The sequence below is a fragment of the Solanum dulcamara genome, chromosome 1 (assembly GCF_947179165.1).
Source record: "Solanum dulcamara chromosome 1, daSolDulc1.2, whole genome shotgun sequence".
Classification (NCBI taxonomy): domain Eukaryota; kingdom Viridiplantae; phylum Streptophyta; class Magnoliopsida; order Solanales; family Solanaceae; genus Solanum; species Solanum dulcamara.
This window is the reverse complement of record NC_077237.1, coordinates 14,560,526-14,579,896: the sequence shown is the minus strand read 5'-3', so window position 1 is coordinate 14,579,896 and position 19,371 is coordinate 14,560,526. Positions and strand designations below refer to the sequence as shown.

Below are 19,371 nucleotides of genomic sequence, written 5' to 3'. Positions count from 1 at the left end.
TAGGACTACCCTTCCACTCCATGACAGACTTATTTAGAAATTTGAACTTAACAATCCGAGTCCTACAATCAATAAAGGCATAACAGGCATAAAGCAAGTCCATGCAAAGAATCACATCAAAATCAACCATGTACAACTCAACTAAGTCAGCCAACCATGTCCAATTATCATCTAAGACAGAATCACCAACAGGAGAAGACATATTAAAAGGCTCAAAAAGACACTTAGGGATTCTATTGAACTTATTAGCCACATAAGGGTCACAAATACAAGGTGGTACTTGGATCAAGCAAAACGTAACAATCAAAGGAGAAGACTTAAAGTATATCAGTGACCATGTCTGGTGAGTTCTCCTGATCCTGGAGATTAGCCATAGCATACAAGTGGTTTGAACCTCCGCCCGTACCTGAAGTGGTACCTCTCTGATAGCCTTGAGCTAGGGGTGCAATAGTAAAGGGTTGAGCTCTGTCGCCCCACATAAAAGACTGCCACTGAAAATGACCTATCTTACCACATTAGTAACAATCATTACTTCCATCTCAACATTCTTCCAAGTGGAGTTTGCCACACTTACCACATGATGACTTTCCTTTCGAACCTGGAGCCATACTAGCTTGGGATTGATAACCCTAAGCTCTAGAATTCTGGTGGCTCTGTACCTTCTGATCATACCTGTGACTAGGAATGGTGCACTTGCTGTCGATGGAGCATAATTAGAAGATCTCTTCTAGAAGAAGGACCTGTTGCCCTTACCTTGCCGTTACTCATTCTCCTGCCCAGCTGATTTGGCCTTCTTGCTCAAGTGTTCTTCTCTATCTTTCTTCTTATTATCCTAACCCTGTTGGGTATACATCATCAACCTAGAAATATCCATGTCAGAAATCAGTAATGATGCCTTACACTCTTCCGTTACATGTTTGCCCAGGTCGGAGACAAACTTCCTCATCTTTGATATCATATCTGCGATTATCTCCGGAGCATATCTGGACAGCTGGATGAACTTCAGACCATATCTTTCACTACCAAACCCTCTTGCTTCAAGTTCACAAACTTCTCTACTTTTGCTTCTCTTAATTCTCTTGGGAAGAAATGACAAGAAAGGCACCCTCAAATTTATTCCAAATGATAGGCTCAACATCCTCACCTCTACCTTCCTCCTACTGGTTGTACCACACATTTGCCATATGCTTGAGCTGATATGAAACCAACTCAATCCCCTCAATCTCACTAATATGCATTGCTTTTAGTATCTTCCACATCTCATCTATGAAATTCTGGGGGTCCTCATTAGCCTTAGTCCCTGTGAATACTAACGGATTCATTATCAAAAACTCTCTAATCTTCATGGCAGCAGACGGCTCTTGATAACTAGAGCTAGGAGTTGGTGAACTCTGAATACCATTGTGGACAACTATAGGGCTGGACATTCGGTATTCGGTTCGGTATTTTTAAAGTTTGAGTTTGATAATTCGATAATTGGTAATTCAAAGTATATACCAAATGTCAAACTTTTAAACTTTGGTTCAGTAATTTGGTAATTGGTAAATCAAAATTTAGTTCGGTACGGTATTCGATAATCCCATATTGAAGACGAAGTCTACACGGAATATGTTAGTACATCATATTCACATTAACAATAATAAAAGATGGTGAAGATTTCATTTAAAAGCATGAGAAAAATTGTAATGTATCAACTTTTAGCTACTTTTAGCTATTGTAATGTACCAAATTGTAATTGTAATGTACCAACTAAGTGAAAGCTAAAGAGAGTAGAGCCTAAGAGATGATATAGTGATCTCTGCTTCAACATAACTACAGAGTGGAAGTTCCAAAGATTGGCTTGTCAAATGCACCAACTTTTAGCTACCGGAAACATATAACTTACTTTTACAAAAACTCAATCACATGATGTCCACTGTAGTTGATGTATGGGAAGGAATACAATAGGACAGTAACAACCTGCAACAAACTTCTTTGCTTGTTGGAATTGGATTTACCCAGTGATACTAGGTACTTGAACACACCTCTATAGTTGAACCTTGTAAAAAAGAGTCGTAAATAAACCCCAAGCACAAATTATAGAAATATGAATTTGATAACTTCATCATCATACAGGCAGCAGTGTGACAGTAAAACCTTTTCTCAATTCAAAATTCTGCAAAGATGTAACACAATCAAGTGGTGGTTCTTCTTCAACAAAATTTAAGGCCCTTAATATAATTCAGTATTTTATGCCCACCCCTAGAAAACTATCAACAGAGTGAGCATAGCAATATCTCCTCGAAAATATGCCTTTTGAAGTTGGTGCAGGCTGAGTAGTAGGCACTTGAGGTGCCTCGGTGTACCTTGCAGGTCGGCCCCTATCCTAGGTGGGGCATATCTGATTGTGGAATATTTGTGTTGTCATCATTCCTCTGGCTGGCGGTATGTTTAGGAGGCATTGTCTGCAACGTGTAAACACACACAAAAAAAACTAAGTCAGATACCTTTACGGAAGGGAATATGGACCGTATTGAGGTTTACGGAAGCCACCACGAGTCATGGTGCTCACCAGTAACCCCAAGGCTTAAAATGGCTGAAAAAGTAACTTTCAAAAAAGGCCAAACCGGACCGTATTGAGTTTTACAAAGGCACTACGGCCCATATTGCTCACCATGACCTATCTTGAGCAGCTTCACTAAAACAACCATAACTCTTTACTCCAAAATCCAAATGAGGAAATCTTGTTAGTGTTGGAAAGAAGAATCAAAGACCTTTAATTTGATAGGTCATGGACCACCTCATTCTTAATATTCTGAAGGTTATAATCATTTGAAGTTGACCCTTATAAGGACTCATCCGAAGACTTAGCCGATAGAAATTATTTAAACTTGGCTTGGTGTTAGAGATCTCTTATGACCCTAAACCACAACTAATACACTTTAAATACTTAAGAATTGATCCTGTATCATATATACAAATTTGAAATCTTCAAGTTCAAGCCTATACGCATATGAAGAATGGTGCGAATCTTGACAAAAAAATAAAATTAGGGTGTTACATTTACTAAGTTCTATACTTAAAGAAAATCATAAGACTCCTAAATAGACACTTCGTCAAACAAAACAAGTAGGATGGGCATTTAGCATATACAGTTCAAATATGCCTCTAAATTAATCATTAGCATGCTTGAAAACACATACAAATTGTGAAGGCGATTATAAATACGGGTGTGCACATGAACAGCCAAACATTATAACGGCATAATTATTAATTTTAAAAAAGGCAGGATCTTATTATGATGAGGAAGAATTAATAATCATGTAAACAAAGGCTAATCTAATTAATTATCATGCTGCGAATAGGGTATATATATACGTGTAAAACAGATATATGGATTAATTATTTGACATCCTAAGGTCATGATTTCTACGTCATAGTATGATGAAAAACTTACTAAAATCTTTAGGTACAATTTTGTTTAATAAACATGCTGAAAATTATTTATGGGAGCTGACAAGCATGAATTTATTCACTTGACATATCCAAATATCAAATACGACCTGTGTGCATAATTTCTATAGCTCAAAAATATTCTGGAACATCTTAGATTAACTTTGACACGTTTAAAATATTTACGAAATCTTATAGACATGATTTCTAATTTAAACATGTTGAAAACTTATTTAAAATCTTATAGGTACAATTTCTACTTAATTGCATGCTGGTAATTACTTATGAAGGTTTATAAATATGATTTTTATTTATATAACACAACAAAATACTTGTTACAGCCTACATACGGTTTCTACACCTCAAATGACTTGCTTTTCAGATTAACATATTCAACTAATCTTAACATGCTGAAACTATATAACATCTATAGGCATGATTTCTACTCAAAATAGCAACTAAAAATATATCAATCCTACAGGCATGCTTTCTAATTACAGAAACATACTAGAACATTTGTGAAATAGCCTGTATGCGTGATTTCTAACTGAAAAATTACTAAAATACTAAATGATTCATACAAACCCATTTATATATATATATATATACATGAAAATCAGTAGATCTTTGTGGCATGCTATTATATAATCATTTAAGTATCCAAAGGAATATCGTATTTGATGAATCAAGGGAGACAAGCATATTCAGAGATTTAGTTTGGAGACCAATTGATGCGATATGAATAAGTTATATTAAAAGAATAATCGGTCTTAGAAAAATCCACTTCCCGGCGACTCGTCTTATCTCCAGACTTAAAGCTTGCAACCTGTGGAAATAATAAAGATACACGCGACACACACACACATATATATATATATCACAGACAGGATCGTATTTATTTAACATATAGCAGGGATGCATACTGCCGATGCATATAAGGCTTGAATATATCAGTTTTCAACAACTATAGTCTATAGATAAAGAACACACACTCATAATAAGTGAGAAATAAAGACTAACCTGGATGCTTCCTTTTCATGAATCTTAAACAGAATGGAATAATATGTAATGCGATAACAGAAGTTAAATTGATAAAGAAAAGAAACTAACCCGTTGTCCAGGTTAAACAATCAGTAAGATAACTGGGCACGAATACAGCTTGAAAAGCAATCCGAAACAGAGGAGACTTTTTGAGTAGTAGTATGCCAAGAGAATAATTATTGTTTTTGCGAGTATGTGTTGTGCTTGAAGCGTGAGAAGAATGAATGAGAGGTTCTCTTTTTATAGCGAATAGGGGCCAAATAATAAAAAGGGAAATAAAACTAATTAAAGGGATTATTTCCTTGAACAAATAAGGAAAACCAAATCAAGCAGAATTTACCAAAAAACGAATGAGTAAAAATCTGTCCAGATTTTATTTAAGGAAAGAAAGATCAATTAATAATAAGGAAAATCAAATCAAACCATAAATAAATGAAGTAAGAATATTCTCTGATTATTATTATTAAAGTAAGAATAATTGCTAAACAAAATAAAAACAAATAAATAGGAATTCGTATAGACTTATTTAAGGTGAGGAGATCAATTAACCGTAATCAGGCAAAAAGACAATATAAGTAATAATTATTAAAGAGATATTTAAGTAACCAAAGACAAATACCAAAATATACAAATAATTATATAAAACTATATACCCGTATTAGAAGATGAGTGCCTGTAAAATGTAGTGAAATATCAGTATTAGAAGGTGGACGCCTATAAAATGTACTGAAATACTCGCATTAAAAGGTGGACGCCTGTAAATGCATTGAAATACCCGAATTAGAAGGTGAGTGCGTGTAAAATTATTGAAATATCTGTATTAGAAGTTGGGCGCCTATAAAATATACTGAAATACCCGTATTAGAAGGTGGTGCATATAAAATGTATTGAAATACCCATATTAAAAGGTGGGTGCCTTGGCTTAAAAGTTAATGCCCGTATTTGAAGACAAAAAACATGCATTTTTATTTTTTCATTTTCATTTTTTGTGTGTTTATTTTTGTAAGAAATGTTGAAGAGTAAAAAGACAGAATCACATCTTGACTTCAGTTGGTACCAACAATTAGTATTGTGCATAAGAATTCCATCGTCTTTCCTCTGCTAACCAAGATTAACATCAAAGTAATTCCTATAGTTTCAAATGGTACCTCAAACATACCTAAGTGTCAACACGATTTGTTCGTCTTGTTTCAAACCAAAGTTTCAAACTATATCTGTCCCGCATATTTCAAGTGCCCTCATCATAAAGAACATCCTAATTTTCAAATATTTAAATATTTTAATTTTAGGACATTTTGGAAAGTATGCTCACGCTCAGAATGATATTCATGCATGCAATTTGATATCATAGGCTTGGCCTTCATGTAAGTATCCACTAATGTGAGAACACTTGGAATAGGATCATGTAGGACTTGTTATTGACTTGTAATGTAGTGTCATGAACCCGACCCGCTGTGACTGGCACCACAATAATCCTCCAGTAGGAGAATCATTTTTACAGCCCAACTTATCAAACTTAAGAGATAACAATTAAAGACTTACGAAAACATGAATAAAACCAAAAATAATGCTGAGTTCCCATAAACTCATCCGATAATTTTAATAACAAAAAAAATATGAAAACATCTTAGAAATTGAAAGTCGTCCGTATCAAAACTCTAACAAAATATCCGAATAAGAAAAGGAAAGCACTCCTAAAAATGTAGTTATAAAACTAAAATAGTGTTTGAAAATCTGAGTCCTGAAAAAGGGACTAGAACATAGAAGAGTCCATGACAGCTTGAAACAAACAGCTCACCTTTGAACTAGAATAAGTTTCACTCTTCTAATCAAGGTCTCTTCGCAGCAGGCTGAATATGTCCTATACAAAACAAAAAGCAGAGCAAGAATAGTATCAGTAAACAAAAATAAAGGTGTATTGGTAGGATCACGCAGTTAGCCAATAAGTGGATCATAGACAAGTAAATTCCACACAATAGGCATATACATATACAGAATAAGTTAACTAATCTCAAGTTCAACTATATTCAGCAACATCACAACTCAGTATCTTCCACATGCTATAACTTCACACAAGGGTCCTCCTAAGGGACCTATAAACAATCAATTTTGTGCCGCAAGATGACACCCGATCCAAATATAGTCGGAATATGACACCAAATCCAAATATATCATATCGAAACATGACATCCGATCCACGCATACCATAATCACAAATACATTTAGTATTTACAGTATTTATATCATCAAGAACAGGTTCATCACAAAAATAGACCAACAAGTGATTATTTCACACATAATCTAGCATGTTTCCCAATTCATATACACACATGCATATCATGAAGTAATTTAACAAGTATATAAAATACATAGGGGAAACTAGACCATCACCTACCTCAAATTCAAGCTTCAATAAGCTTACAATGCTAAAGCCTTCTCTTTTCGGGTTCATTCTTCTCATTTTTGGTCTAGAAACAGTAAATACATATAAAGGATCAACACAATGTCCTAACTATCACAAAAAAATTAACACATTTCTCATTCTAGGCCAAATCCATGATCCTAACCCCACCCTAGGGCTATTTCCCCTATTAGTTTTCACTTCAAACCCTCCCTCAATGATTACCAACCATAATTTCTAGGTTCTAGGAATAAAAGAATGAATTTCGGGAGTAAATTTCTTACCTTAAGCGTGAAAATCTGTGGAAAATTGATAGAAATTGCCCTAGGTCGCCTCCTGTCGTTCTTGAAACTATTTTTGCAGAACAAGATCATTTCTGGGATTTTCCCAACTTAAGTCGCATCTGCCACACTCTGGCGGGATATACGTAAATAGTGAGCTTAGATTTTAAGATCCCAGACCCCATTTCATAACACACCCCCTTCCCAAGAGGTATTAAAATATACCCTTCACTAAATCCAATTTCGGGAGTTTTATTTGTCCGAATGCGATTCTGCAAAGCTATAAATGTTTTGTATCATCTTGGATATCAGCTTATCCAATTAAATCAAAGATTTGATCTTCCACCATTCATATGGTCACCCTAGACTTCACTTGACTCAGAATTGGTCCAAGTCTAGCCTAGGTTAAATATTTCTGAAGTTACTACCCAAAGTTTTCTGGCCCAAAATCCTTCTCTATTGGCCTATTCCTAACGACGGGAAAAAATCATTATAATAGATACCAATTTATCCATCACTCGTCCTCGAGTGACTAACTAGGGAAAACAAGGCTAAAAAGAGATGGACCAGTACCTATTTCATCGAACAGTTGAGGATACTTGTCTCACATTTCTTTCTCAGTCTCCCAAGTAGCTTCCTCTATCGAATGATGTTTACATTACACTTTAAGCATGTTGATATCTTTAGTCCTCAACTTTCGAACATCACGATCAAGAATTGCAACTAGCTCCTCCTCATATCGGAGTTCCTTGTCTAATAACACCGAGTCCCATTTAATAATGTAAGCCCTATCTCCATGGTAGTTTTTCAGCATGGACACATGAAACACCAGGTGTACCCTAGATAAGCTAGGTTGTAAGGCTAATCTGTACGCCACAAGCCTACACAGTCAAGAATTTCAAAAGGGCCAATATAGTGAGGATTGAGTTTACCCTTCTTGCCAAACCTTATTACCCTTTTAATGGGTGACACTTTTAGAAGTACTTTATCACTAACCTCGAATGTAATATCCCTTACCTTATGGTCGACATACTCTTTCTGACGACTTTGACCCACTTGAAGCTTAACTTGGATGCTTTTTACCTTATCTTGAGCATCCCTCACTAAGTCAACCCCCAATGGCTCCACTTCTCCATCTTCAAACCACCCTGTAGGAGACCTGCATCCCTTCCCATACAGGGCTTCGAATGATGTCATATCAATACTGGAGTGATAGCTATTGTTGTAGGAGAACTCACACAAAGGCAAGATCTTGTCCCAATGTCCCCCAAAGTCTATCACACACCCCCTCAACATATCTTTTAGTACTAGGATAGTCCTTTCCAACTGCCCGTCTATCTGTAGATGGAAAACCGTGCTAAAAGTGAGTTGAGTGACCAACTCTTCATGCAACGTCCCCCAAAATTTGGAAACAAATTGTGTACCACGGTCTGAAATAATAGAAAGTGGTACCCTTGTACCCTTACTATCTCTTTCACATAAATCATGGTCAGTTGTTGTGCATTGTAGTCCACTCTAACTGGAATAAAGTGTGCTGACTTTGTTAACCTATCAACCACCACCCAAATGGAGTCATACTTTCCCAAAGTCTTGAAAAGTCCCACTGCGAAATCCATGGCTATTCTCTCCTGCTTTCATTCAAGAATGGGCATTCTTTGCAGCAAACTTGTAGTTCTTTGGTGCTCATATTTCACCTATTAATAGTTCTGACACTTGACTACATATTCAGCTATGGCTTTCTTCATATCAGGCTACTAATACAACTATTTCAAGTCTTTATACATATTCTTCACTCCCGGGTGAATAGAGTATCGGGAACCATGAGATTCAGATAGGATCTTCTAAATTAGGCCATCTACCCGAGGAACACAAATCATTCCCCTAAAGTAAAGCACCTTACCTACATCAAGTGTTGAGTCTTGAGCCTTGCCCATCAATATATTTCCTGTAATTTCATTTAAGTTAATATCCTCAAACTGCTTGGTCTTGATCTCTTTAATAAAAGTGGGCCTTAGATCAACTCCGGTCATTATCCCACCTTTCTCTGAGATGGATACCCTTATGAACCTAGCCTCTAAAGCCTGAGTTTCTCTAGCTAGGAGCCGCTTAAGGGCTCCCAAACAGGCTAGGATGCCCATGCTAATTAGTTTTTGGCTCAATGCGTCTTCCACCACATTAGCCTTACCTGGATGGTACTGGACGGTGACATTATAGTCTTTAAGAAATTCCATTGACCTTCGTTGTCTCAAATTCAAGTCCTTTTGGGTGAACACATGCCATAAGATGCAGTGATCAGTAAACACCTCATACTTGATGCCATACAGATAATGTCTCATAATTTTTAGTGCAAATACTACCGTTGTCAACTCCAAGTCATGAGTCGGGTAGTTTCTCTCATGCACCTTCAATTGTCGCGAAGCATATGCTATAAAATTCTTATCATGCATCAACACAGCACCCAAACCAGAATGTGAAGCATGTCATGCTTTGTACCGGTCATTACTGGATATATAAGTGGTTTGAAGAAGGCATTAGTGCCTACTACTTCATCTGCTAGCGGAGCTACAATAGCAAATGGACAAGCAACAGAACTGGTACTGTGGGCATGGTGGGGATGGCTCGAGTGCTGGCCAAGCCACTCAAGAATGCCATGATCTGTTGAGCTAATATGAGGTCCAGAGGGGGAATACCAGCAGCCCCGGTATAGGTGTCCTCCTCCTGTTCAACATCCTGTTCCTCTTCTCCAACTCCTTCCTCTCCCTCTAACTTATTCTGGGGAGTAGGAGGGGCCTCATCTAATAACACCTCCTTAATAAGAACTTCCACTCTGGCAGGTACCGCTCTTCCTCTGCCTCTGCCTCACCTCCCTCTCTTGCCTCCCCCTCTATTATGCCTTCGAACGATTGGCTCTTCTTCTGTCTATACTAGAGCTACGATACTGACATTGTTATAATGAGTGTTGACCACCTACATACAAGAGAGTGAAAGAGGTTAGATATTAATTTGGATCACCAGATACCAATTGGAATCAAGTTATAACACGAAGAAAAAAAACAATGAAACTTTTCCTAAAATCATGTAGTCTCTCAAAGAAAATTATAGACGTCTATGTATCATTCCAAAGACTATACTAGCTCATTTTTGTATGACGAGAACAAAGAACCTAGGCTCTGATACCAACTTTATCATAACCCTGATTCGCCGTGACTGACACCCACAATAATCCTTCAGTGGGAGAACCATTTGTACAGCCCAACTTATCAAACTTAAGAAATAAAAATTAAATAATGCAAAAGCTGGAATAAAATCAGAAATAATATTGAGTTCCTATAAACTCAGCCAAAAATTTTAATACCAAAAAAAATGCAGAAACATCCTAGGAACTAAAAGTCATCCGTACCAAAACTTTAACAAAATATTCGAATAAGAAAAGGGAAGTATACCCAAAAATATAGTCATAAAAGTAAAATAGTGTTTGAAAATCTGAGTTCTGAAAAAGGCACTATAACAAAGAAGAGTCTACAATAGCTTGAAACAAGCAACTCACCTTTGAACTCAAACAAGTTTCACTTTTCTAATCGAGGTCTCTCCGCAGCCGGCTGAATAAGCCCTTTACTCAACAAAAGGAAGAGCAACAGTAGTATCAGTACACAAAAATAATGGTGTACTGGTAGAATCACGCGGTTAATCACTAAGCGGATAATAGACAAGTAAATTCCATACAATAGGCACATACATATATAAAATAAGTCAACTAATCTCAAGTTCAACTATATTCAGCAATATCACAACTTAGTATCTTCCACATGCGATAAATTCACATAAGGGTCTTCTTAAGGGACCTACAAACAATCAACTTTGTGTCGCAACATGACACCCGATCCAAATATGTGTCGGAATATGACACGTGATCTAAATATATAGTGTCAAAACGTGACACCCAATCCAAATATGTCATATTGGAATGTGACACCTGATCCAAGCATACAACAATCACAAATACATTCAGTATTTGCAATATTTATATCATGAAGAACAGGTTTATCAAAAAAACATGCCAACAAGTGATTATTTCGCACATAATCTAGCATGTTTCCCTATTCATACACACACATGCATATAATAAAGCAATTTAACAAGTATATGAAACACATATGGGAAACTAGACCATCACCTACCTCAAATTCAAGCTTCAACAAACTTACAATGAAATAACCTTCCCTTTTTAGGTTCGTTCTTTTCATTCTTGGTCTAGAAATAGTAAATACATTTAAAATATCAACACAATGGCCTAATAATCATAAACAAATTAACATAATTCTCATTCTAGGCTAAACCCATGATCTTAACCTCACTATAAGATTACTTTCCCTATTAGTTTTCAGTTCAAACCCTCCCCCAATGATTACCAACCATAATTTCTAGGTTTTAGAAATCAAAGAATGAATTTAGAAAGTAAAATCCTTACCTTAAGCATGGAAATTCATGGAAAATTGATAGAAATTGCTCTAGGTTGCCTCTTGTCATTCTTAGTTATGGAGGTTCTGTTGGGTTGGAAAGGAGTTTGTGTATCCTATTAGATTTACTTAGTTTTGCTAGTTAGCTTCTTAGGTATCATGTTATTTGGTCATCACCCCTTGCTTCTACACTTGTGTAGGTTCTGAGCCTAGACTTTGATCACCCATTCTTTCTACTTATCTGAGGCTTCCAAGAGTTTAAAAGAGGTAGCTATTGGCATCCAGTGGACTTTCTGATTTCCTGTACTTTTATGCTTTACTCTACTTGAGAGTAAAGACATATTAAGACTTGTATCTCCTATTTTAGTGGCTTGTACATGTGACAACCAATCTTGGGGTTAATTAAGTTGAAAGAATTTTTCTTTTGTTCATTACTTGCCTATTTAGACTGTTTTCTGCTTTATTTCTGTAATTGTTGGGTTTAAAGCTGACTTGTCTGGTGGAAAAGGACAGGTGCCATCATACCCAGATTCGGGTCATGATAGAAGGATCTGCCCTTCGGGTAACCATATCGATGTGGCATACCCTCGGACCTTAGTGGTGGCTTATGCCTTGAGTGAAATAAGTATAAATATGGGGGCACAGATAATGTCTGAATAGAAGATGTTCTTACAGGGCAACAAGAAGGCCTTCTTCCTATCGAGGCTCGTGACAGTGATGTACTAGCAGAAAGGGGTGCCACTCATGGAGACTGGTGAGGTACTCTCCACGGATACCCCATTCTATCCCCTCTTGATCAGGCAGGGTTCATCCACAAGCAGGAAGAAAAGGAGGACGGATGGGGCCAAGAGTAGAAGGGTGGAAGCAGAGGTGGAAAATGAGGAGGAGGAGGATAAGGGGCGATCGCCCTTCCCGGTCAGTGTACCTACTTTTCAATGACCTCATGGAGGAAGATTTGGCCACCATTCGGGGGGCTTTAGGAGGTACCACTGCTAATGACTCATCCTCAGTCCGACCTTCCATTTCTCTCAATGTTGAAATATTCTACCGCTAATTGAGGTACGAGAGAAAAACGGGTCTGGCAAGGGACCGTTTGATGGGCAGGTTGTAGAAGACCATTAAGGTGATCTTTTCTTGCGTAACCCTAGGGAGGTGTTCCTCAGATTTGACCCAGAGGATTTTGCGGAGTTTCCTTATTTGAATGAGGCCTAGACAGGTGAGCGTGCCTCGGAGGACCTGAATTCCGATAATAACACTCCCCCTCCCTCTAGTTAGAGATTTTTCGACTGATTTGGGTTTGCTCCATTTGGGCAATGTAACAAACAATCTTTCTATTTTATGTTTCTTAGTTTTTGTAAGCACGTGGATGCTTAATCTCTTATTTCCTTTAGCCATAAAATAATTCTTGTATATTTTTAACTCATTTTTCTATTGTTGGGCACTGGTCTGAAAGTTGGAACTAGCCATTACATGCTATGAAATCGAATTGAGAAACAGGCAAAATAGGGGAGATAGGGTAGAGATTCTGTCTCGCTATGGCAGGATAATTCCTACTATAGCAGGGTCACCTCGCTATGGCGGCCTTGGCGGGGACCAGTTTTCAAGGGAAACTTCCTGAATGTTTTCCCCTCCATCCCTGCTCCTTGGGATCACTTATTGACTTTTGGGGTTAAAATTAAGACAAAGAATTAACCTTCTCTTAAATAGATTCGGTGGATTTTACCCCAAGTTCAAACCCAGAAATATACCCACAAAACTTCTCCTTATTACCTTGGCATAAACAACAAGCACATCACAAAAATCTGTTCATTAATCACCTTATAAATTAGTACTAGACCATTGCTCTCAACAATTTCCAACTCTTTTTCTATTCACAATTCATAAAGGCTCAACCAATTCTACATATTCATGCAAGTACATGTCACCCATAGGCATTTACCTTAGGCAACATAAAATTCACAACACATCATATTATCCATGGAAGCACAATTCACACATCATACTCTTCATGTAAGTACACTTCACACATTGTCTATCAGGCAAGCAACACTATGCACATACTCACAATTTCAAGTTACATTACACAAGCAACTCAAAAAATTTAACTTAATTCTCTTTATGGATGACTATAGTTGATCATCTATACACCTATGTAGCCTTTATGACCAAATACCAATTGGAACCTTAGTGTTCTAATTTCTCTTGCTTGCGTCCCTTCTGCCTTGACAGTGGCATCCTGTTTACTTCATTGAGATATCAGTTGGAATCCATAGATACCAATTAGGCTTAACCTATACCACATGCAAAAGACAACATAAAAAGAGAGAAAAAATAGAACGACTACTTAGAATGGTCCATAGCTTCCCGAAAATTAGATGTGGACGTCAACATACCAATCCGCAGGAGTCTGTTCCACATTTTCTCTTGTATTGGGAAATCGGTAACCTGGGCTCTGATACAAATTTTTTATAACCCAGCCCACTAGATCATGCGGGCACCTACTCTAATATGTAAGTAGTAAAACCTTTAATCCCCAAATGGATAACATGCAGAAGTAGAACGAAAGTACCAACACAAAAGTCTAAAAGAAAAATAAGACATCGTATATTAAATTAAAACTCTAGGGTTAATTACACAGTATTCTAACAACTCCTTCCCCCAAGGATACTAGTCTAAATAAGCACAAGTGCTTCTAAAGATACAATGTATAATTAAAGTAATGACACAACTCCCAACAGTAGAAAGGAAAAGTAGAAGTTGTTCGAGAATCATTTTCGTCTTCACCTATTGAACATCACTGATCCTCAACCAGACTATGCTAAGTATCATAGAAAGAGTAGTATCAGTACAAACAATAAGTACTGGTAGGCATCATCGGTCAACCAGATACCCATAGCATTATATAAAGAAATCAACTAGAAGAAAACATGCACTTAAAGATATACACCCGCCAAACCTTTATGCACAAACTCTTACAGTTCTCATTAACCTCTCAATGTTCATCAAGCCTAACACTTATCTTTTGTAGTTGGTCCGCTGCCAACTCTAATAAAGATCATGGCCTATCCCTTCTATCATATAGAAGAGTTTCCGAAATACGGCTACCACTAACTCTATTTAACCAGTCTACTACCGTTCCTCAAGCTTTTACACCGACACCTAGCCTTAGAATATTTGACATCTCACTTGTAAGAGAGAACCATAGCGGGATTCCTCCCATCAAGGCAGCCTACCCGGAAACAGAATCTCTAAATCCTTTCCTAATCCCTAATTTAACACATTTACCCACAAGACACGATCAATATTTGACTCTAAGTCACTAATCTTACTAAATAACCCAACGACTGCCCTCCACTTGCGTACCCTCGACCTCATGCATACAATACAAATGCATCGGGAAACCAGAACATAATAACATAGATGATACCTTTAAGGTATGAAAATTAGTAACACTTGGACCTTCGGTCCTTTCTTATCAATTATTACATAGGATGGCGATATTTTATTACAATTGTGGAAGTTCCTTTATCATCTCACAGATAATCAAGATACATAATCACTTCATATTATAGCATCACTCGGATTCCAATCCTTAACTTGAATTAGTTTACATAATAGGCATAATTAATCATAGTTACAACAATCAATTAGTTCTCTGAAAGAACTGTAACACATACTTGGTCCTCTTATGAAACCTACACCCAAACTATTAGTATGTATTGGCATGAAAATTGATCCAATAGTTAGTATGTGTCGGCGAGAAACCATATGCAATATGTACCAGCGTGGTATCCAATCCAATATGTGTCATCATGACACCCGATCCAATATGTACCAGTGTGGTACCTGATCCAATTATGTGTTGGCGTGACACTCGATCTAAAAACCACAATCACAATCACAATCAACAATGAATAGTTCACACACTTACACAATCAAGTATCATGTTCATTGCATGATATTGATCTCCATAATCCTTTCATTAGGTTCATTATATCTTTTACTACTCACATAGATGCATGCAATACTATCGATACAGTTAATAGGGATACATAACACAGACGGAAAAATAAACCATCACCTACAATTATACATACGGGCATATCCAACTATATAAATCAATAGCCCAAGACTGGACCTCCATTTATTTTATCACAAGTCTTAGGATCTCATAACAACCCGGCGATCTCCCTACACTTAATCTCACAAGAGTCATCAGCCCTCTCAACAGTTATTACCAAGATTTACATTTAAGTATTGTACCACAACCATTGGTCATAGGCTAATCATGACCCATATACAAATATATTCCTGTCCTAAACAGTAATAACAATCATTTAACCATCCAACTTCCTGCCCAATTGCTTGAGCATGAAATCTGTCATCAATCTACGATATAGTATGCGTGGCAAATAGTTTAAAACTACTCAATTAAGAAAAACCTAGCCTACCTAAGCACCAAGAAGCTGTAAAAGGATTATCGCATGATTCCAAACTTTTGGAAGGAGAAACAATGGACACAGACCTAAAATTCGTGGTTTATAGCCTCTATTGCACTAGAATTCTCTTCCTCCCTTCTCTCCAAGTCAAGAGCAGCTTTTTGAGGGTTTCTATGGTGACCCTCGTCAATTTTGGAAGTTAAGGAAAAAAGGAAGAAATAAAAATTTGTATTTTTTAGTTCTACCTTCGACTGTCCTTCCATGGAGGCTCCCATCCCGATGTGGCAGCATCATTGTGGCAAAAATATTCTCACTATGGAAGGATTGTACAGACTTGCTAAACTTAGTTCACAAAAATTTTACCCCTCCCAAATAATGACGGTTCGGATTATTACAGAAATTTAGAGAGAAGATGAGAGGAGAAGAGAGAAAGAGAGAAAAATGGGCAAAAACGTGTCTGGTCCTTCAGAGATTTTAAGAAAAGCGACGAACAATGTCGTTCTATTCGTCACTTTTTAAAAAATGTTTGACCAACATTTTGGCCAAAACGCCGGACTAAGTGACGCCCTCCTTTGTTAGTTTAAAAATGTTTGACCAACATTTTGACTACAAGTGAAAGACTAAACAATGTCATCCGTCACTTTTTAAAAATGTTTAACCAACATTTTGACCAAAAGAGACGGACTAAGCAACAACGTCCACCCCTTCTTTTAATAAAATTATAAATTTTAAATCAATTAAAAATAACGGATGGTATCATTATTAAAATTAATAAATTATTATTTTTAATTCAAAGCAACGGACGATGTCTCTTTCAATAATAATTAATTAAATATTATATATTTATATATATATTTATTTGGTGCAAAATTCGTAAAAAGAAGACGGACAAAGAGACAATGTCTTTTGTTTTTGCTAAAAATAAATTTTAAAAAAATAGAAATGATGGACAGCGTCGCAAAGTGGGTCACCTTTTCGGAGCGACGTTGTCCGTCGTTTTGACGCCGTCATTTTTCACTTTGTTTTTAGTAGTGATATATGATCAAAGTCTATGAAATATTGTAGATACAAAGTTGAGAGATCTATTAGTAAAAAGAGACCAATTAGAATAACTGACATAAATTTTCTAAAGGATAATAGTTTGTTTTTTTTCGGGAACAGACCCTACACGAGGCTTCCACCTCTCGTGCACAGTCAGGGGTTGAGTAGCACCCCCAAGCCTTATCATAAATACAAACATAAAAAATACACGGAGGAGGACATAAACCTTACCTCCAAACTTAAGATGGTTCATAAGTCGGCTAACCTACTAAGGTCGGCCAACTCATCCCCCGATACTAGATGGAAAAGCAATAAACCTATGAGAGGACTCCTCTCGATACAATGCGACTAAGAAAAAAACGTAAATGAGGAAGACTCTCCCTTTCATGTAAATACGTGAAAGAAACCTACACTAGACCTATTCAACTAAGCTACATTCAATACATAGCTAAATTGAAGAAGAGCAAGTATACAAAACTTCCAATTTCCATGGATCGAGATCGTTCAAATCATCTTCTTCCTTCTTAATCTTTTCATACCGAGTTTTTCCATGAGGTGCCAGTGCGTCATGCAATGAAAATACATGGTGCTGCAGATTTGGCTAGATATAGAGGTATAGCACATTGATGGAACTTAAGTCGGCTAATTTTTTCAAGGTCACTCGACTAACGTCTCCAATTGTCCGTTCGAGCTGTAACTTCTTGGGCTTTGCAAGTGATTTATTTTCTGTAATCCTGCAACATCTGGAAGCATGTTGATGTTGTATGATGCATGTTTTTGAGGGCTTCTGACTATTGCTGCAGTTGTGTGTTGCTTGTGGCATCTGTTGCTGCTGTTGAATTGTTGGTGTGCATTTGAAGCTTCAGGAGATGTTGTTGATGGAGTGTGTTGCTGAGTTCCTTGCATGTGCCAGGCTGCTGTCTCAATTCTAGTTGGATTTGTAGTTCTGTGAAACCTGCACAAACAAGTAAACAGCCACAAACAAATATGGGTGCTGCACTGATTGCTGCATTTCTGTAATGGATGCTGCATTTTATTTGGTTGCAGGTCAGCCAGGTGTTGATTCCATAGTTGCTGTGGTTGATTTGTTTGGTGTTGCAAATTACACAAAGAAGGGGACCCTGCATTGTGATCTGCAGTTCCCTTTTCTTAACAAAGCATTGTGACTGTTGCTGCACATTGAGGAGGCCCCAGATCAGCTCCTGCATTTCCAAAGATGGTCTTGCTGTGATTGGTACCAATACTATGTGCTGGACCAGCTCCTTAGTGTACCTTCTTGCGTTCCAAATCAAAAACTTGTCCCTTGTTGCCCTTTTCCACTGCTGTGCCAAGAATGACCTGCATCAACCAACTATAGAACTTAAGATTCCTTGTTGACGGCTGTTGAGTGGAGTTCCTGCCAACTGCTGCTGCTGCTGCTGTATAACATTTGCTGCAGGTGTTGTTGGTGTATTTGTTGGTCCACCTTGGAGCAGTTCCAAGGTCTGCTGCTGCAATTCCACTTCAGGACTCCAAGCTGCTGTACTTCTGTATCCTAGGTGTCTTATGTTGTTGCAGTAGTTCTGTATTCATCACAGCTATCTTGTTCGTTTCTTGAGTATATGTTTGTATTGTAGTATGTCCAAGAGTAACTTCAACTTCAGTGCTGTAGTTCCTTAGTTTACCTGCACAAACAAACAAACAAGAAAGTACCTCCAATAGTGCTGTAACTTTCAATGAATACAGCTTGCTGCAGCTCTGTAATGTAGTTGTTGCTGCTGTAATGTATCTACTATATGTGTTGTTGTTGAGATGTTGCAGATGTATAGCCAGTTGTTGGTGCAAGAGCTCAAAGATCAGCTGCTTCAACTCCAACACAAGGCTCAAAGTTGGATGATACCTGCACAAAGAGACACACAACAGAAAACAAAAATAGAACTTAAGTTTCATTTTTGATGGCTGTTGAATGGAGTTCCATGTGTTGGATGTTGTGTTGCTGGTCTGGACTGTTGTTGCTGTGGGCTCTTGTATGTTGTTGTATTGCTGGCTGATACTTTCTAGATCTGCATATTCAAAGAGGAAAGAAAATAGAAGATATCTACTCTATTCCTTACCTCTAATGGTATGGTGATTATTCTAGGAAAGCAGTAAACTATTCTTGTATGTTTTATCACGCTATGAGTCTAAACCATAGGCGTAGCCGGTACTCAAAAACCATAGTTGGTTCCAAGGCGAATCATTGGCCTAGTTTACTACTAAGCGGAAGACTCTAAGGGGTCGTTTGGTACAAATATTAATAA

At 37.3% G+C, this 19,371-nt stretch overlaps 1 protein-coding gene across 1 annotated transcript; it reads right to left on the bottom strand.

The window, feature by feature from the left end:
• Positions 1 to 7,813: 7,813 nt before the first annotated feature.
• On the bottom strand, positions 7,814 to 9,491 carry LOC129891810 (uncharacterized). The gene is made up of 3 exons (XM_055967297.1): positions 9,213 to 9,491; positions 8,189 to 8,493; positions 7,814 to 8,036 (listed from the first exon to the last, which is right to left on the bottom strand). Exons 1-3 carry the CDS (start codon positions 9,489 to 9,491, stop codon positions 7,814 to 7,816), a joined length of 807 nt encoding a protein of 268 aa, XP_055823272.1.
• Between the last annotated feature and the right edge of the window lie 9,880 nt (positions 9,492 to 19,371).